Source organism: Schistocerca cancellata, chromosome 7 (assembly GCF_023864275.1).
Source record: "Schistocerca cancellata isolate TAMUIC-IGC-003103 chromosome 7, iqSchCanc2.1, whole genome shotgun sequence".
Taxonomy (NCBI): Eukaryota; Metazoa; Arthropoda; class Insecta; order Orthoptera; family Acrididae; genus Schistocerca; species Schistocerca cancellata.
The window spans coordinates 79,091,140-79,112,557 of record NC_064632.1 but is presented as its reverse complement, the minus strand read 5'-3'; the positions used below and the strand labels follow the sequence as shown (position 1 = coordinate 79,112,557).

General features: G+C 42.3%; 1 protein-coding gene across 1 annotated transcript in view; it reads left to right on the top strand.

The window, feature by feature from the left end:
- Positions 1–21,418, top strand: part of LOC126092519 (uncharacterized) — a 224,392-nt gene that overhangs the window by 71,674 nt on the left and 131,300 nt on the right. The window contains exon 2 of the mRNA XM_049908144.1: positions 5,513–5,648. Coding sequence (XP_049764101.1) covers positions 5,513–5,648 — 136 coding nt within the window. The remainder of the gene's footprint in view (positions 1–5,512; positions 5,649–21,418) is intronic.

The window sequence follows — 21,418 nt, the reverse complement described above, 5'->3', positions numbered from 1 at the left end:
TTGGAAGATCCTTAGAAAACATGTAATTAGTATGAGAAAATAGAAGTTTTGAGAATCGAGCGACAAAGATTGGATTAACTTTTTAGTGCATTCCAGGTCCATAGGATGGATTATCTTCATCCTCTGCAAACTCCTCCTCCAGATTCCTCTTGTTCCTCCTCCTGTTTACTCTTGCTTGTATTTCTGGACTCTTTACAGCCCTGTCTGCAGCCCGAAGGCGTTCCTTGTCTAAAGCAAGCATCGCTCGTACCATGTTAGAACCTATCTTCATTGGCATATTTCTAAATACCTTGCACCTTACAATGTTGCCATCATTGAAAGTCGCAACAGCATCAAGTGAAGTGTTTCTATTCCAACAAATACAGTCTTGGGGATTCTCGACCATATAACACTATTTACACTTTCATTGGGGTTTTGAGTTCTTCCGTGAATACACTTTTTCAACAGTTCAGGTGCTGCTAAGTCTCTGAAAATAGGTTAGCCACAACACATACTTTATCTCACATCACTAAAATGTACCTGATGAACACGGACGTTAATAATAACACCATTTGACAGCAGTTTAACAGCGCCACAGTGGGTCACGCCCATGTAGAACACATTTCAAAAAAAATTTAAAAATAGTTGTAGTCTTCGGAATTTAATAAATTATATATCTATTAAAAGGTAATAGTCTGCAGATTCAGAAAACGCAAAAAAGTAAAAATTGAACTTTTCATGATTTTGAGCCTTTCCGGAGCCCCTTAACTGGAAATACTGATAATTTAAATTTAGTAAATCTTTTGAACAAATAATGCTACAGAGTTGATATTTACAACGTTTGTCATTTTAATGATGCGCTTCTATATGAAATGTCTATCGTTAAGATCGACCAAAGCTTTCAGATTTTAGCATTCAGGTCTTTGTTACAAAACTTGTTAATTTCGCTTTAACAGTAAATCCTAAACTATTATGGGTATGATCAATATTCAAGTTTTGTTGGGATCACCACGAAAACTGATGAAGGATGGTGAAGATGGTTTCATTTCCTGAATTACTACAGAAGTAAATAGTTTTCATAAGCGTTTTCCTTCATTTCCAATCTTAGGTCCACCATATTTAACACTGCTACATCTCCCTGGCCACAAACGCCTTCTACTAAGTTTCTGTATGATGTGGGTTCTCGTCTGTCTCACTCACACACTACAGTGCGTAGTCCTCAATAGACAACTGACGGCTCTGAGTTTCGCCATCTCGTGGTGAATCTGCGCCCTTTGTGACACACGGTCTTGGTCGACAGGATTCGTTTCAAAATTCCTGTAGTTTGACTCTTTCGGCCATATACTTCAATGAGAGCGCAATGCTTGTAAACTCACACAGCGGAAACATGTTCCTATTGGAGCATAAGAAAGGTGAATATGATCCTGTTTAAATACCCTGACTGACGAGTGTGGTACCAACTCACTTATTCTATCTTCCTCCGCTCCTTTACAAGTTTTCTACAAACATTTTGGCATGCGAACATATTCGCCCTCTTTTTAACATGAAAATCACCCCTCGCTCCCAAGAGCTAACCTAATTGTAACTCGCTCACAACCCCTAGTCCATCGCTGTAAGTCTCTCATACTCATCCACTTTCACTTGCCCAATCTCACTCACCCATTCAGCCCAACTCGTTGTCATTACCTTTTTGTGCTTCTCTAACTGTCACTGTCTCCTGCCCCACAACCACAGTCTCCTTCTTTCTGTTCTACTACTTCTGCTACTGTTTTTACTAACACTGTCTCCTCCCACAGTCACTGCCTGCCTCTTGCCCCTTTTCCTTCCTTCCCACTGCTGATGCCTCTTCTCTCTGTCACTATCTCTCTCTTCATCGTTGTTATTCTCATAGGCTCTGTCTCTCATTATCACTGGTTCTGAACCATTTTCATTTTCTCCGTTTTTTTTATTCCTCTCAGACTGACATTTTTTTCACAATTTTTCTAAAATTATTCTGTCACTGTCGACTATGTTCCACTGCCACTGTGTTCCGCTTCCTCTAACACTGCCATCGTCTCCTTTGTTCTTTCTATACCAAAACTACTGTCTACTACCTTCCAGTATCTATTACTTTTCCGTCTCTTTCTCGCTACCACTATCTCCTTCTCTCTCAGCATAAAAAAAGCGCGTCACACTGAAGTTGTTGCGAAAATTCTTAAGGGTGTCCGACTTTTCAGTCCGAACATATTGAACAGGAGCATATTGGCCTTCCTTGTGCTGCTATAGCAGCATTTATCCACTGGCTCCCTCGTTCTCCCTGCTAAAACAGGGTTTTCACTCTTATGAAAAGAGCTTTATGGGTCAGTAATATTTCGGTAGCTTACTTATGTGATACTGAAATAACGCAAAATTAATTTTTTAACTCAGATCGGATTTCAGGTGCACAAAAATTTTCCTTGTGCTTCAGTACTGCAACCAGGGGTTCCCAAAACTATTTGATGATAACGGAGAGACTTTACAGGGTATTTGTACATGCTACGTAACATTCTAACCTACGTTTTCGCATGAAACTCGATTTTACATGCGTATTTTACGTATACAAATAGGATAAATTTGAATCTCTGTATCTCAGAAATGGATAAAGATGTTGCTGTTGTTGTGGTCTTCAGTCCTGAGACTGGTTTGATGCAGCTCTCCATGCTACTCTATCCTGTGCAAGCTTCTTCATCTCCCAGTACCTACTGCAACCTACATCCTTCTGAATCAGCTTAGTGTATTCATCTCTTGGTCTCCCTCTACGTTTTTTACCCTCCACGCTGCCCTCCAGTACTAAATTGGTGATCCCTCGACGCCTCAGAACATGTCCTACCAATCGATCCCTTCTTCTGGTCAAGTTGTGCCACAAGCTCCTCCCCAATTCTATTCAATACCTCCTCATTAGTTATATGATCTACCCATCTAATCTTCAGCATTCTTCTGTAGCACCACATTTCGAAAGCTTCTATTCTCTTTTTGTCTAAACTATTTATCATCCACGTTTCACTTCCATACATGGCTACACTCCATACAAATACTTTCAGAAACGACTTCCTGACATTTAAATATATACTCGATGTTAACAAAATTTTCTTCTTGAGAAACACTTTCCTTGTCATTGCCAGTCTACATTTTATATCCCCTCTACTTCGATCATCATCAGTTATTTTGCTCCCCAAATAGCAAAACTCCTTTACTACTTTAAGTGTCTCATTTCCTAATGTAATCACTCAGCATCAGCCGCCTTAATTCGACTACATTCCATTATCCTCGTTTTGCTTTTGTTGATGTTCATCTTATACCCTCCTTTCAAGTCCGCAGCTCGTGGTCGTGCTGTAGCGTTCTCGCTTCCCACGCCCGGGTTCTCGGGTTCGATTCCCGGCGGGGTCAGTGATTTTCTCTGCCTCGTGATGACTGGGTGTTGTGTGATGTCCTTAGGTTAGTTAGGTTTAAGTAGTTCTAAGTTCTAGGGGACTGATGACCATAGATGGTAAGTCCCATAGTGCTCAGAGCCATTTTGAACCCTCCTTTCAAGACACCGTCCATTCCGTTCAACTGCTCTTCCAACTACTTTGCTGTCTCTGACATTATTACAATGTCATCGGCGAACCTTATAGTTTTTATTTCTTCTACATGAGTTTTAATACCTACTCCTAACTTTCCTTTTATTTTCCTTTATTGCTTGCTCAATAAAGATATGAAGATGATTTTCGCGTTTGTTCGAGAGCGTCCTCTTAGAAATATATCATAAACGTATCGGAAATTTTCTGTGCGTGGTCGTTTTGGCATACTCGGCTCGGTTCTGGTACTCGGAAACGATGTGTGTTTCTCGATAGCCGGCCGGTGTGGCCGTGCGGTTCTAGGCGCTTTAGTCTGGAACCGCGTGACCGGTACGGTCGCACGTTCGAATCCTGCCTCGGGCATGGATGTGTGTTATGTCCTTGGGTTAGTCAGGTTTAAATAGTTCTAAGTTCTAGGGGACTGATGACCACAGCTGTTAAGTCCCGTAGTGCTCAGAGCCATTTGAATCAATTTTTTTTTTGTTTCTCGATAACGTATAGAGATATTTGTAGACGGGAAGATGTCATTTCTAGTTATTGACCTAGAGAATATATTGTTAAAATCTTAGGAACTTGACGCTGTTTGTTACTTAGGCATCCAGTGCTGACCACGAAAACATAGTGAACATTGCTTTTCTCGGGTTTGCGCAGGAATCGCCCATGAACTAAATGGTGGCTCCATAAGCTCCCTAAGGTACACCGTATCCCACATGCACTACTGAAAATATCGACCAATTTGCTTCGTTAGCGTAAGCTGGAGAAAGTGGGTAATGCTCAAATTTTGACATTATACTGTAGGAGAGTTTTAATAAAACGATTCTTTTTTTGGCCGTACAAATGGTGTATCTAAAACATTTGATCCTACATTTCTGTCACTAATAGAACACGAGATACGAGCCCCGGAAATATCCTTTTTTATGGGCGGCGTTTTGGAATGTATTGGTTGCGCATGCTGTAGCATTCGTACCGATAGCAAAGAAAATTACGGATGGTATCGAAATATAAGATAAGCGTTTAAGGGGGGTAGGACGTCAAACTGGCAGACTTGGAGCAGGAGAGGCGCCACAGGACATTTTAATTTCCACTGTCTATACCTTTACAAATAAATCCATAAAACTTTGTCAGCAGGACCAGGAAGGGTTCAGGATTCACGCTCATAGCTGTGGAAGCTAAAAAATATAACAAAATATTCTTTTTTACATGTGAAACATCATCATTTTTTCACTTACTACTGGCTGCATTCGTTGCTATAGGTACACCTTTCGTCGTAAGTAACGGAGAGTCTTCGATGAATTTTGTACGGCATACAAACCATGCTTACAAGTGTATGGAACTCTAGAATTTTCCAAATCTATTGAAAACTGTGCTAAAATTGAGATAATTAACCATAAAATTTGAGTTTTTTCTAAACATGAAGTTTAAAATGCAACAGCTCATTCATTTTTTTCATTAATTACTTAAATTCTAGACTTTCATACACCTGTAAGTAAGGTTTGTACGCTGCGCAAAATTCATCGAAGAATCTCTCTTACTGGTGAGGGAAAGTGTACGTATAGAAACAATAGCAGCCAATAGTAAGTGAAAAAATGATGAAATTTCACACGTAAAAAAAAATATTTTGTCATACTTTTGAAATTACATTTCTATGAGTTTGAATCCTGAATCCTTCCTGGTCGTGTTGACAAAGTTTTATGAATTTATTTGTAAAGGTATAGACAGTGGAAATTAAAATGTCATGAGGTGCCTCTCCTGTTCCAAATCGGCCCGTTTGACGTCCTGCCCTCTTTAATGAGTCCGCTGTGTTGTCTGATGGGACACCTCATGAGTTGAGGGTGGAAGTGATCTTTAATGGTCGAAATTTTTGTAGAATAAAACGGTCATCTGCAGTGCCTGATCGGTTAAGGTGCTGAGCGCGCAGGCTGTTTGGCAGACGGTGACCCGGCCGTTTCTGTTCGCAGATGAACAACTCGACGGCGAGCCAGGTGGAGCTGAAGGACGTGACGCTGAGCAGCTCCGGCCGCTACCGCTGCGAGGTCTCCGGGGAGGCGCCCTCCTTCCAGACCGTCTCCGAGCACGGCGACATGACCGTGGTCGGTAAGTAGCCCAGTGTGGCGGATGGTAGCCGGGTGCGTGGCGCGTCCTATGGATTTCTGCGACGGGTCAGAACTGGAGGTCAGATCCGTAGGTGTTTTTGGCCAATCCGCCCCACCAATCTCACGCCCATCGTTTACCACTGTTGTGCAGGTCCCGCTCGTCTGTTAAAATCTGCCCTAAGGCGAGACCTCTTCGTGCGTGGAGCAAAACTTGAAATGGAATGAACAAGGGGATTCCGTTGGTTGCTCTGTTGTTTCTCCGGATCGTGTCCTCAAGGTCCGACTGCCTCAGACTTTTATTTTATTTATTTATTTATTATTCCGTGGGACCAAATTAAAGAGAGAGTCTCCATGGTCATGGAACGAGTCAGTACATGAAATTATAACACGATATTAGAAACAGATAAAATAAAATAAGAAAAAACATGTTCAGGTGACAAGTCGTAAGTTTAAATAAAGAAAATCAGCAATGTAACACTGGAATTTGCTTAATTTTTTAGCTCTTCCCGGAGCTCCTCGACAGAATAGAAGGAGTGAGCCATGAGGAAACTCTTCAGTTTAGACTTAAAAGAGTTTGGGCTACTGCTAAGATTTTTGAGTTCTTGTGGTAGCTTATTGAAAATGGATGCCGCAGAATACTGCACTCTTTTCTTCACAAGAGTCAAGGAAGTGCATTCCACATGCAGATTGGATATCTGCCTAGTATTAACTGAGTGAAAGCTGCTAACTCTTGGGAATAGGCTAATATTGCTAACAACAAACGACATTAAAGAAAATATATACTGTGAGGGCAATGTCAGAATTCCCAGACTATTGAATAGGGGTCGACAAGAGGTTCTCCAACTTACACAACATATAGCTCGAACAGCCCGTTTTTTTAGCCAAAAATACCCTTTCTGAATCAGAAGAATTACCCCAAAAAATAATACCATACGACAAGAGCTTATGAAAATATGCGAAGTAGACTACTTTTCGTGTTGAAGTGTCACTTATTTCAGATACTGTTCTAATGGTAAATAAAGCAGCATTTAGTTTCTGAACAAGATCCTGGACCTGGGCTTTCCACAGCAGCTTACTATCTATCTGAACGCCTAGGAACTTTAACTGTTCCGTCTCGCTTATAATATGCCCATTCTGTCTGATCAAAATATCGGTTCTTGTTGAATTGTGAGTTAGAAACTGAAAAAACTGAGTCTTACTGTGATTTAGCATCAAATTATTCTCCACAAGCCACGAACTTATTTCATGAACCACATTATTTGATACTGTTTCAGTATTACACACAAGATCCTTCACTACCAAGCTGGTGGCATCAGCAAACAGAAATATTTTTGAATCACCTGTAATACTAGAAGGCATATCATTTATATAAATAAGAAATAGCAGTGCCCCCAGCACCGACCCTTGGGGAACGTCGCACTTAACAGTGCCCCATTGGGATTGAACATCACTACCACTCTCAATATTGCGGAGAATTACCTTCTGCTTTCTGTTCTTAAAGTAAGAGGCGAACCAATTGTAAGCTACTCCCCTTACTCCGTAATAGTCCAACTTCTGCAGTAATATTTTGAGGTCAACACAGCCAAAAGCCTTCATTACATCAAAGAAAACACCTAGCGTTCGCAACCTTTTCTTTAATCCGTCCAAAACCTCACAGAGAAAAGAGAATATAACATTTTCAGTTGTTAAACCATTTCTAAAACCAACTGTCTTTGATGCAGAATTGTCTGCGATCTTGCACTGGACCAGATGAGACATTCTTCCTGTCCTAAATTTCTTGTCTGTTCCGATTTACTAAGTGCCCTTCACTCTTTGCAACGTTTGTATCCAGCAGATAAAATAGTCCAGACCATCCAAGATGCCCTCCTCCACCTACAGCGATTGGGGAAGGTGGTGGTTTTCTGCTGGGTTCCGGGGCATGTCGGCGTTGCTGGGAATGAAAGGGCAGATCTCGCAGCCAAGGAGGCGTGTCTCGATCCACAAGTATCTCAGTGTGCTATACCCCTGCACGCACTCACCTCGCTGTTGAGCTCACGAGCCATGCGTCGGTGGGTGGATGAGTGGCTGGAAGTGACTGACAATAAGCTCCGTATAGTCAAGCCCACAACGCGTGTGTGGTGTACTTCCTTTCAGCCCCATCGACGGGACGAGGTTCTCCTCACTCGGCTTCGGATAGGCCACAGCCCTATGACGCATGGCTTCCTGCTCCGGCGGGAGGACCCTCCAATGTGTGGTGCTTGTGGCGTCCAGGCCACTGTGCACCACGTTTTATTGGATTGCGTTTTATTTTCTGACCTGAGGGGCCGCAGCTGACTTGCCAGCGGACCTGCCATCTCTTTTAGGCAACACTCGGACGAATGTGGTTAAAGTTTTAAAGTTCTGTGCCATGTCAAATGTTTTTACAAAGATTTTAGGGAGAGGATCTTAATTTGCTCGCTGTGTGACAAGCTCGCCCATATTTTATGTAAGTGGCCAGCCAATGACAAAACTGTGGCATTCTTCTTGCTACGTCTTCCCTTTCCTTACGTTCTAATTTCTTATGTAGCATTTTCCTTCTTATCCTGCTTTCTTTGCGTGTGTGTTTCAGTTTTATTAGGTCTGTCCACATTCGTTCACTTTAATGTGTGTCAGGGCCCTGATGACCTCGACGTTGAGCGCCCATAAGCCACAACACACACACACACACACACACACACACACACACACACACACACACACACACTGATCGTATGTTATTATTGGCCGGGGTTTCCCCTTCGGGGTTTGGTCGCCGTATTGCAATTCATTTTAGCTGACGCCACTTCGGCGACTTGCGTATCAATGATGATGAAATTGATGATGAAGGACACACAACACCCAGTCCCTTGCCGGGAATCGAACTCGGGCCCCATTCCGTGGTGGGCGGTAACGCTACCGCTGCGCTACGAAAGCGGACAGCAGAATTGGAGTTTTTGGTCAGATGTTTGAGTGTAAGGAAAACTTGAGTCCCTATAATCTGCAGTTTCTCCGAATTTTAATAGCCAAATGTAGGCTGCAAAATGGACAAATGGAGTGTCAAATTGACATTTGTAAGGCACACTTTTGCAAAGATTTAATAGCTTCAAAGGAATCAGGGTAAAGCAGAAAAGTTGAATGAGTCACCTGAAGTAAAACTGAAATATTTCACAAACAGCTGCTGCTACCTGGTTAAATGAAGTGTCAAAAAGTTCAGCTTCCCAAGGACAAGACTTTTGCAGATTAATTGCATTGGTCTGATGTTTAACTGTCAAAATGGCTTCCTTGTAATCAAGTACTAAACTCAGGACGTTTCAACAACAGAGGGCGCTAGGCATCGATTTTGTAAACGGCTTTATGGTAACAACTCAGTTTTTTCGTATCTGTGTGGGTAACTTCTGCTGTCGTTATCGCTTCACGGCAGAAATCAGGTAACTACAGTGCTATAGTTCGAGTCAAGAACGATGGCGGTCAAGTTTGGCTTGTTCAGCGCACTTACGCCACGCACCCTCCGACAGCCAATGAGCGTTCAATAGTGTCCGCTCTGCTCTGAATGCCGCAGCTAATGAGCGTTAAACGTGATCGAAGCGAGTTGCTTAGTGAATTTCTGTCTCATTTGGTCCGAGCTGTCAATGCTGATGGTAGTGGTAAGTGATAAATTCTGCATGAGCAAGCGAGAGACATAATTTGCTTCCTTCAAGCGCAAAGCACGCGCATGCGCGTAACGCAACTATCGATTGGAATTGTGAGCAATGTCATTCCCGACCGTGCCTCGACATGCGCGAACCGCCATCGTTTGTGGATGGGACTATAGCTGTCAGGGATCGTCTTAGGCAGACTTTGTGTAAGGCTCACATTGGGTTAGACCCTGATGCTCAGGTATAATTCTACCGGCATAAAATATTCCTTCTTGTTTTGAAGAGCTTAGTTACGGAAACTCGTAGCTCTTAATCATGTATCTGCTCTGTCCAGAACTGGGAGAGTATAGGTACGTCTGACCATGGGAGACCGAATCGCTGTTATTAAAGTCAGTTAATGATCCACATGGTGCACGGGAACGACGACTTGCCATAATACCAAAACGTCCTGGAGTTCGTCCGTGGTAGACTGCAGGTCTTGGTGCAGCACAACGAGGCGGAGGACCGAGGTCGATAGACTCAGAGGGAAAGGAGATCAAGCCGTGGGAGGTTGCACGAGAGATTCCGATATATGGGCTGTGCCAGCAGTCGACTTAAAACCTAGATAATTCACCCGTGGAGAGCTCGATCTCAACTGGCACTCCGTAGTTGTGCACTGGAATTACAACAGTCGAGGTGTAGAAAAACTTAACTTAACATCCTATTTGCTTGCATGTGGCACGTGGGGCTGAAATAGCAAGCGCAAGAGCAGTGCCACTGGCGTAGATACGTGCGCTGCTGTCGGCATGGCTGGCTCCTTTTGTAGCGGCTGCCGAAGATTCTGTGGACAATAAACCAGTCTTCTTGGACCCTGTCCGGGATATTTCCGAACATTCAAGGCAATCTGTCGCCAGTGATCGGCTTGGCGGCATGTAAGCTGGCTGCAGTGGATGACGCCTGATGTATGGCTACCCACAGAATGACGGTGTGCGACTGGTTGCTTAGTCGTAGGTGCGTAGCCACTGGCACAGCAGATTCGGCTATAAAATGCATTGGGTAATAATTTCTTCAAGTTGTTAGGGCTTCCTTTGTCTTCAGGTATGATCTGTTTGGCAGTTGAATTTTCGATACTGGCCAGTTCTATGCCATGTAGAGCAGATTTAAATCTTAGGACTCTTCTTTTTTTTCGTTTCGGATGATATTGACCAAGTTAGACCGTTCTATGGCTCAACTCACCAGATATTATCAAAGAGTATGTATGTTTGAGAGGCCTTCCACCATTTGGCAAAGATCAGCGCCTTAAACCGGACGGAATCCCTACAACTACGATGGAATTGCTCTTTCACGATGATAATAGTGAGCATGAAGAACTGAAGAAGTTATCACAACTCCACTTCTCATCACATTCGAAATAGTGGATTTCTTAAATTAAAAACAATTAAATGTCAAATTACAGCATAAATGGAAACTCCTTTACTTTCTCTTGATCTAGATTCGTTTGATAATGGAAGAATACCGGTCAGTATTAAAATTGTTGTATTTCAAGGTTTTGAACTGAACTTGAAAATATGAAGAATATTTAGAAAAAATGCTCAAATCTTTTTTATAAACATGTCCCTAAAAATAAGAAATAAAATAGGACTACAGAAGCAACTGACACATCTATCAGTGATGCTGGACATTCTGTATCGCAAATGAGGTGCTGATTGAAGATATAAATGCAATGTTGGGTGTAATTTGGAATTTTAAATTGCAATAGTGGTTATTTTTCTGATGTATTATGTAAACCATGCAGTATGCTGTTCTGTGGCCTGCATGTATTTTCATCTTCCCTGGCAGAAGATGTAAAAAATACCCGCCAAATTTTTAGTCTCCAAATGTTTCAATAGACAAACACCTCCAAGTACTTAGAAATAAACTGCGTGTGGCACAAGAACAAATATCTCCGTTACAAGTACTGTCATCATAATTGTTCTTGTTCACTCAGTTTTGCTGACAGAATAAGTACATAATTTCGAGCATCATTCAAAAACCCCTCAAACGTTTCTCTAACCTATTTTATTTGTTGCGTTTACACAAAACATCTGAACTATTTTTAATTTTGTTTGATGCTTTATCTATAGACCCAGGCTGTGATGCGTGTTCAACAGGCCAGAGGACACGGGCGCCGGATTTCAGTATTTGTGGCTGTGTCTCGCCGGAAGTACGGCGTTTCTGGCACTATTTTTTCATAGCGCAGTTTTGAAACACGTTTAAATCTTCGAGAGGAAGTTAGTATCGACAATAGTAGGAGCAGAATTGTGGCTTTCGTTAGCGGCTTGTACACCATGTACCCATGTATGAGTTGAAAGAGAAATCGCAAATAGTTTATGAAAATGTTGATTGCCAAAAGACAAAATTTCAACCATATGTGTTTGATTCAGTATAGTGGGCACTGTTCTGAGAACCAAGGAGGCTGGATACGTTAAAAGATACTGTTCTTGATAATTTCTGAAGTACTGTAGCTGGTAGTACCGGTAAAATAATGGAGATAATACATTTACAGTTCTTACAATAATGAACATAGTACGAGGTGCATTAAAGTTCTAAGGCCTCCGATTTTTTTTCTAATTAACTACTCACCCGAAATCGATGAAACTGGCGTTACTTCTCGACCTAATCGCCCTGCAGACGTACACATTTTTCACAACGCTGACGCCATGATTCCATGGCAGCGGCGAAGGCTTCTTTAGGAGTCTGTTTTGACCACTGGAAAATCGCTGAGGCAATAGCAGCACTGCTGGTGAATGTGCGGCCACGGAGAGTGTCTTTCATTGTTGGAAAAAGCCAAAAGTCACTAGGAGCCAGGTCAGGTGAGTAGGGAGCATGAGGAATCACTTCAAAGTTGTTATCACGAAGAAACTGTTGCGTAACGTTAGCTCGATGTGCGGGTGCGTTGTCTTGGTGAAACAGCACACGCGCAGCCCTTTCCGGACGTTTTTGTTGCAGTGCAGGAAGGAATTTGTTCTTCAAAACATTTTCGTAGAACGCACCCGTTACCGTAGTGCCTTTGGAACGCAATGGGTAAGGATTACGCCCTCGCTGTCCCAGAACATGGACACCATCATTATTTCAGCACTGGCGGTTACACGAAATTTTTTTGGTGGCGGTGAATTTGTGTGCTTCCATTGAGCTGACTGGCGCTTTGTTTCTGAATTGAAAAATGGCATCCACGTCTCATCCTTTGTCACAAACTACGGAAAGAAAGACCTATTCATGCTGTCGTAGCGCGTCAACATTGCTTGGCAACATGCCACACGGGCAGCCATGTGGTCGTCCGTCAGCATTCGTGGCACCCACCTGGATGACACTTTTCGCATTTCCAGGTCGTCATGCAGGATTGTGTGCACAGAACCCACAGAAATGCCAACTCTGGAGGCGATCTGTTCAACAGTCATTCGGCGATCCCCCAAAACAATTCTCTCCACTTTCTCGATCATGTCGTGAGACCGGCTTGTGCGAGCCCGAGGTTGTTCCGGTTTGTTGTCACACGATGTTCTGCCTTCATTAAACTGTCGCACCCACAAACGCACTTTCGACACATCCATAACTCCATCACCATAGGTCTCCTTCAACTGTCGATGAATTTCTATTAGTTTCACACCACACAAATTCAGAAAACGAATGATTGCACTCTGTTCAAGTAAGGGAAACGTCGCAATTTTAAGTATTTAAAACAGTTCTCATTCTCGCCGCTGGTGGTAAAATTCCATCTGCCGTATGGTGCTGCCATCTCTGGTACGTATTGACAATGAACGTGGCCTCATTTTAAGACAATGCGCATGTTTCTATCTCTTTCCATTCCGGAGAAAAAAAATCGGGGGCCTTAGAACTTGAATGCACCTCGTACAAAAAACGTTTTATCGACGTTCACCACAGTGTTGTTTTAGACTATTCTTCCTTTCCCCCCTTTTCCACTTCTTTCAGAGGCCGCATCTTTAAGAGCTATCTTCTGGAACTTGATTTCAAATTTTGTGGTAAAGGTTTTAATACAAATTGTTCCATAGTTGCAATACTGTCTAGAGACGTTTCACCCATCCCTGCTAACGTTGCATATACTACATTCTTGTCTGTGTTTTCACATTAGAGGTCGTTCGCTGTACAGTAAGTTTTTCGGTGCGATCATTGTCCACAGCTTCACCATATCTGAAGTAAATGAAAGATGCTGTGACATGTAACCCACAGATAAACTCACGAACTCCCTGACTATGGCCCGACAGATAAAGGCATGAATTCCGTGTATCCAATAATGCATAGTCGGTGCCTGCCAGCTTTCCAGAATCCATCGGAATTATTCATAGCCAGTAGCTAAAATCAATTCGTTAGTGACCAGCTGCTGAATGTAAAATTATTGTTTCCTACCAAGTGAATGTCACATTTGTTGTATAGTCACACAGTTAAGAAGATTGCAGTGTCACTTAAATATCAGTCATCCCAAAATCGGCTTCATTTTGCAAGTAGTCTCAAGCTGTTTAGCAGTTCCTGGATCTATTGATGTATAGCACATCTGAAAGTACTGTAGGACGCAGAGTGTACAGAAAACCTACAAACACAACGACGTATTTAGATTCCATTTTGCACCACTATCTCGTCCAGAAGCAAGTAGTACTCTTCACTCTGTCTTCACGTGCCTTCCGTATAAATGAAAATAACTGCTTTGAATCGGAAGTCAATTTCTTAAAAGATGCCCTGAAAGACGACGACTATGTTGGTTTTTCCACAGAGAGCGCTTTCAAACGAAATATTATTAATTCGGCTTCTAAGGAGGACGAGGAACCCTCTTCTCACTCCTTTAGGTTACCGTTTGTTTCTACAGCTACTAGCCGCGAAAGCAGAATTCTTCGGGAAAATTATATACAGACCTTTCTCAGTGACTACAACATGAAAGATAGTTCCGACGGAAAACTGACGCCTCTGATCACCTCCACTCTGCGGAGGTCTATAATTTCGTGCGGCTCAATGGCCAGATGCAAGTCTTTCAATTGGATGCAATTTCGGCGACTTGCGTGTTCCTAATCTACCTCAGGGGAAAGAAAACGTATAATTTAACGTGGAATCCGAACCACATGTCGTTTCGTTCCTGGAGACACTTCAAATCGTCGAGAGTTGAAGGATAAATTAAAGGAAGACTAAAAATTTCTGTGATTCGACCGGAGCGAAGGACGATTAGTGTTAACGTCCTGTCGAAATCTAGGTCATTAGATTCGTAGGACCAACTCGGACTGTTTCAAGGATTAGGAAGTAAATCGGCCGTGCCGTTTCAAAGCAACCATCCCGACATGAGCGATTTAGGAAAATCAGGCACAGCCTAAATCTTGATGGTCTTCCTCCCGAGTGCTAGTCCGGTGAGGTAACCATCCGCCATCTCCCTCGGTGCGTTGCGACAGGGATTCGATCCATGACTTGTCGGTTTCCAAGCAAGCGCTTCACCTCTAGGCCACCACACTCGACGCAGAACTCTTTTAAGTATGGTGTGGGTGTGGCAGAGTGTATACAGATGAAATTCAAAGAATAGAACTAAAATACATCAAATAACACGAACATCACTCTCTGTTAATCTCCTCAGCTCTTTGGGTTACATCCAATTTTCTTTCTAGCTCACAGAATAAAGTAAAATAGCTGTGACTAATTGTAGCATTCAGCTTTCAATATATCTATTGCTTCCGTATCTACATGTTCGCAACAGGTGGCAGCACCCGCTTAAAAAGACTGTTTACCGTGGTGTAGACATATCGTCAAATAAATATACAGTGGCGGCAGAACACTTAGGCTACAGCAAGATGACTGAAGTTATTGCTTTCCTGAAGCTTCTGAGACTTCAACACAGGTATGACACCTAAGCTGCAGGTCCATGTGGTCTGGAGGTGGACTGTAACTACAGGGTTTTGGTTTCTCGAAACTAGTTTAGTTCTCCTGTCCATATTCAGACGGTGGGAGTTTGAAAACAATGCCATTTATCACGCAAGATTTCGGCGGAAATCATCTCGAAAATTATTTGTAACTTGTAAACGACCTTAGGTATTGAGTCACAAGATCAGGAAAAATATTACTGTACTTATAGAATATCATTATATTATCATCACCAAGTCTTGGACGCCCTCAAATCCACATAAAATTAGTATTTCATTTTTTTATATCTTAATGACGAGTTATCATTTGTTTTTACCCTAACTGGCGTCTCTTATTTGTTCTGGCTGATTATAGAATATAACCAAGATATTTCCTCACTTTGAGGGGATGAAATTGCAGACTGCTCGGAAAATTGTTCAGGAAGTATTAAGTGATAAGATATTCTCCAAAGTATTACAAACATCCTTACTTCGCGGTTAGCTAGAATCTCTATGCACACGTTTTACAATGTGCTACTTTTATGACGAAAGGTAATTTTCGATTTATCTTTCAGACACCCTCAAGAAAACCATCCAAAACAGGAGTTTGATGCTTACGCTCAATTTGCTCTCTCCACTATCTCACTTGTATTCGCACAAATATGTAACTAAGAATTTCTTTTTAAATTTCATAGAAAAGGGAAATGCATCCTGCCGCTGATAAAACTATATCCATATATCACAATAATTTGTCCACCAAATAAATCTACCGCTTCCAAAACGCGAGTCCCCGCGCTATCCTGATTCTATAATACACTGTCTTCAATATGCACTGCTTTGAATACGCTTATTTATAAACGTCCCTTTTGTGACAAATCATTAGTCAACTTTATGTTTTCCGAAAACTTAAGGCCTCTAACACAGCCAGAGCAATTTTAAATAAAGATATATTTACATTTCTAAACGAATAAATTAAATATACGAGCGTATTACTCATCGACATAAAAACCGACTGTTTTACACAAGTAATTGTATACAATGTACGTGATGCACTATCATATGGTACCGTACATCGTATTTAATTTTTGTTTACTTAGAAATTTAAGATTAATTCTTGATGTATGTTTTTAATTTGCTCTACAAGATATTCTGGAAAAGTGCCAAATGTGTATCATTAATGGAAAAATAGCTTAAAGCGAGAATGAATGTTTCGAAATATTTACGATAACGTAAGCCCTGTTGTCGGGGTAAAAGCGGTTTATGATTATTTGAGACTGAAATGTTTACCTACATTGCTTCTATGATAAGTATTCGCTGACAAATTAGTGAACATAGCAGCTACTTTTTTACGTAAGCCTGAAAATTTAGTGTATTAAGTCAATTTTTTCCGTCGTGGCAGTCATAGAAGTTATCAACATGAGAACTGAATATCGATCAGTATTACAATTTCAAATTGTTGAATAAATGTGATTTCAATCGGTATATTGGATTATTAACAACTAACCGACCAGTTTGTTGCGTAATTTGGCGACCCGATACTCGCTCTCACAGCGGCAGTCCATATAGCGCTTTCAACTGTAAGAACAAAATCACTGCAGCCGTGTCTCCCCTCCAGGTACAGAAAGGCGATCAATACTGCCTCTTAATTAGTCATTAATCTCACTAAGCCCCACATACTGACAGGTAATTAAGCATTCTGACAAGCAGATCACCTCATTTGCCAGGAGCATCAAGCGGAATTTATGACTGAATTGAGGATTCCTTGTCCGGGAGAACGCAGAATGTTATCTTGGGTGTAGTGTCAACGGAAGATGTAAAAGTAACTTCAGGTGTGCACCAGGACAACGTATTGGGAACTTTGCTGTTCACTTTGTAATGTAATGACCTTGAAGACTATATTAATAGTAGCCTCGGACTTTTCGCAGATGGTTCAGTTACTTGCAATGAGATAGTGTCTCAAAAAAGTTGCACTGATATTGAGGCGGATCTTGGTAGGGTTTATGTGTGATGTAGGGATTGATAAGTAATTTTAAATCTGTATAAATGTAAACTGTCCGTTTCAGAAAACGAAAACACTTTGTCTCCTTCATACTATAGTATCGAGTCACAACTGAAATTATTCGATTCATACAAATACAATTTGTAGTGACACGGAATGGAAAGATCACATAGGCTTGTATGTAAGTAAGCAGGTGGCAGACTTCGGTTCATTGGTGGAAGACTGGGAAAATGCAGTCAGTCTATAAATGATATCGCTTTCAAAATACTCTTCCATCCCAACGTAGGACATAGCAGAAGTGGCAATTATACGAAGGAGAGAAGTATCTGAACACAACTGTTCGAGTATATCAAGACTATGCTTTTGTAAGTTTTCATCAACATGTACACCCAAAAATTTGGAGCAGTCTATCCTGTTTAATGACTCCTGTTCATAGGCTACATCAATTGCTAGCAAGATTTTGTTTGTTGAACAGAAGAGACTATATCGTGTTTTCTCCTAATTTAGGGGGAGTCCTTCATCAGAGAACCACTCAATACCTATTTGCAAAAATCTTTAAAATTTCCTTTTCTTCATATGGGACTTTTTATAACACCAGTAGGAATCAAGAAGGGACGTCGGCCTCTGCTAGTGATTTGGGCCTCCTCAATATTTAATAAACAAAGCCACACGTTCTGTTGTTGGGTGTATCAGTTACAAGTACTAGTTCGTAGTTACACCTGTAGAGCGCCCTGAGGCAGTGGCTAGTTTTACCAGTTCGTTTTGTTTTCACCGCCGACAAAATATTTGAGTGGTAGCGGCTTGTTTCAGTATTACTACAGCTATGCTGGTGTAGATATTCATTATGGTATTTTCTTTGTGTTACGTGTCAGGGGTAACGTTCTAGTATTACAATCGTTGTAGTTCATACAAAGTTAGACGATGATAAACTGTCGTTTATAAAGGTGGTTATATTGGTATTAAGACCTTTGTTGGTGCAGGATCAATCCCTAACATAAAACGGCACAGATTCTAATCAGTCAGAACTTCTGTTCAGTTTTGTGTTGCAGAATACTCGTAGAGGGTTAAGGCCTGGGAGAAGAAGAAAACACGGGACAAACAAGAAGCGGTAAGAACTGTAATGGCATGATTGAGCAAAAAATGTGTCTAAAAAGGCAGCAAAATATGTGGACGGCTTCAGGAACATTTCTACATTGTGCAGTCATGTCATATAGCAATACTTGCAAGTGTCTTGCTTCGAGGGTTTTTGTATTTTTTTTTTAAACTGATCCCGTGTGGTTCAAGTTATAAGCGCGAATTTTTTCGCTAAGATTACTTGAAACACATTAATAAATTCTGTGACGCATAATATCTGAATACTTGTGTAAGTTAAATAAACGAAAGATATGGCGTAGTATGTGCTCAGCAAGACTGAAGGTTTATAGAAAAGATGTTCTCGCAGTAATTACATGAAAATAAAGTGAGGCCACTTTATGCCACCTATAACACATATTTCCGTATCGTCTGCTAAAAGTACGAAAAGAGCTGGATGCATTTTAAGTGAAATGTTATTTACATATGTACTCAAAGACAAAAAAAAAAAAAAACCTAAGGCCCCGCGGAATAGCCGCGTGGTTCGAGGCGCCATGTCACTCATCGTGCGGCCCCTCCCACCGGAGGTTCGAGTCCTCCCTCGGGCATGCGTGTGGGTGTTGTCCTTAGCGTTAAGTTAGTTTAAGTAGTGTGTCAGTCTAGGGACCGATGACCTCAGAAGTTTGGTCCCCTAGGAATTCACACACAACAACAACAACAACAAAAAACAGCCTCGCAATGTGAAGGAATTATTTAAATGGACTGCAAATCGATAGATGTCATGTGAGCGTAAAGACAGACAAGTGATTTCAGTTCCAGGAAAACTGGATGATTTATTCAACAGAAAGAGCTTCACAAATTGAGCAAATAAGTAACACGTTGGTTCACCTATGGCCCTTATGCAAGCAGTTATTCGGTTTGTCACTGATTGGCAGAGTTGTTGGATGTCGTCCTGAGAGATGACGTGCCAAATTCTTTCCAGTTGACACGTTGGATCGCCAGAATTACAAGGTGGTGCGAGGGACCTGCCCATTATGCTCCCAACGTTCTCAGTTGGGGAGAGATCTGACGACCTTGCTGACCAAGGTAGGGTTTGGCAAACACGAAGACAAGCAGTACAAATTCTCGCCATATGCGGGTGAGCATTTTCTCGCTGTGATGTAAACCCAGGGTGATATGCCATGTAGGGCAAAATAAAGGATCCGCAGAATATCGTCGACGACGCGCTGTGCTGCAAGGGTGCCACGAATGACAACCAAAGGGGTCCTGCTATGAAAAGAAGTTGCAGTCGAGAGCATGATTCCTGGTTGTCGGGCCGTATGGCGGGTGACAGTTGGGTTCATACCCCACCACTGTTTGGGGGTTTCCATACACGTCTTCGATGGTCGTCGGACATCAGTTCCAAGCGGACCCTATCTTGGCTAACAACGCCATCGGATCTCTCCCCTATTGAGGTTGCTTGTAGCTTTATGCACTGGGCCCTCGACCAGCTCAGGATTGTGACAATATAACGCACTAATTGGATAGAATTTTGCACGATATCCCTCAGCATGAACCCCAACAACTATCAATCAGGGCCAAGCCGAATAACGGCTTGCACATCGGCCAGAGGTAGTGAGAGGTTCCATGCCCTCTTTCTCATGTCTCCTCTCATTTTCATCGATTTTATTAATGTTCTATGTCATTTCATGGTAGTAACAGACCGAATAAGGTTATTGTAATGAATTTGTACTGATAGCGCAAAAAATACTTTCCACTTAATTCCTAAACGTGATGGGTTACTTCCCCGGTTGGCCTGAGTGAGGCGAGCATCGGAAGCGGTGGCACACCGCGTTTCCGTTTGGGGGCTGCACTTCGCTGAATTCTGAGCGGTTCGTACAATAGGCTTAAGCGCCTGGCGGAAGGACTGACGTCGGTCGAGTTCCGCGTATTGTATGCAGGGCGAAACGACCACCTAGACGTCTGAGTGTCGCTGCAGTTTATGTGTTTACCGTTCCAGTGCGTCAGGAACGAAGATTCCTGGCACAGACTGACGGCATTGTCCTCTTGATACTGAGAATACTTGTGGACCGTGTCCTGCTGGGTGCGACTGTCTGGCCCAGGATAGCTGGTGGTCTAGGCAGGTTGTTTTCGTAACCAGTCAAACGGCAAGTTCAGTGCCCTCAGCTGAATAAAAAAAATGGTTCAAATGGCTCTGAGCACTATGGGACTTAACATCTATGGTCATCAGTCACCTAGAACTTAGAACTACTTAAACCAAACTAACCTAAGGACAGCACACAACACCCAGCCATCACGAGACAGAGAAAATCCCTGACCCCGCCGGGAATCGAACCCTGGAACCCGGGCGTGGGAAGCGAGAACGCTACCGCACGACCACGAGATGCGGGCCCTCAGCTGAATAGCAGAGGCATGATTGGTCAACTTAAACTGAGGCTAGTTGACGTCATAAAGCCCTGCTGGAAATTGGAGGGAACGGTCGCTATTGGCGCGAATGATGTTCTGAGACAGTGTGGGAGAATTCTGGAATCAGAACTCAATGCTGATTTGCAGTTTTCGAGGAGAGTAGGGAGTAGAGCAATGTTGGCTTCACTCTTGCGTTGTGCGGGCAGTAGATTCGGGATCTGATCGTCCTCGGAGTAGGACAGTCTTGCGACTTGGTCGCTCTTTTTCGGAAGAACTTAGAATTCTCGGACAGCCTTCGAGGCCAGGGGTTGACATAGAGTTGCTGCACGGCAGAAGTCGGCGCCTACGTCATCAGGACGCTGCCTACCGACGAAGTGCTGCAGATTTCAGTACTGGTACAGTATTTTGCGGCTCCGGTATTGTAGGGCCTTACCAATTTTATACTGAATCCCTCAGCAGCACGGGCGCTCGCTTTGCTACAAGTCCACCATGCTTGTTTCCCCATGTGATCCCATTTGAGCTCTCACAACTAACTGCGATACTGCTATATAGTTGGAAGATTAGTATTTGGTTCATTAGGACCTCCAGTCATTGTCGTCGATCTATTGCATCACAGAGAGTAGGAGCCCCTTGTTCTCGAGCCAACTCTTGTTATCATAACAGTTCAGTGTACTCTATCCTTTAACCTACTGTGTGTGTCGACAATCATGTGCATTTATGTTCTGATGTATAATAAATCTCATTGTAATATTTAATCCGCATATCATTTCGTAGATATATGCAGAATCCCATTTCCGGTTGTTTATTTTGATAAAGT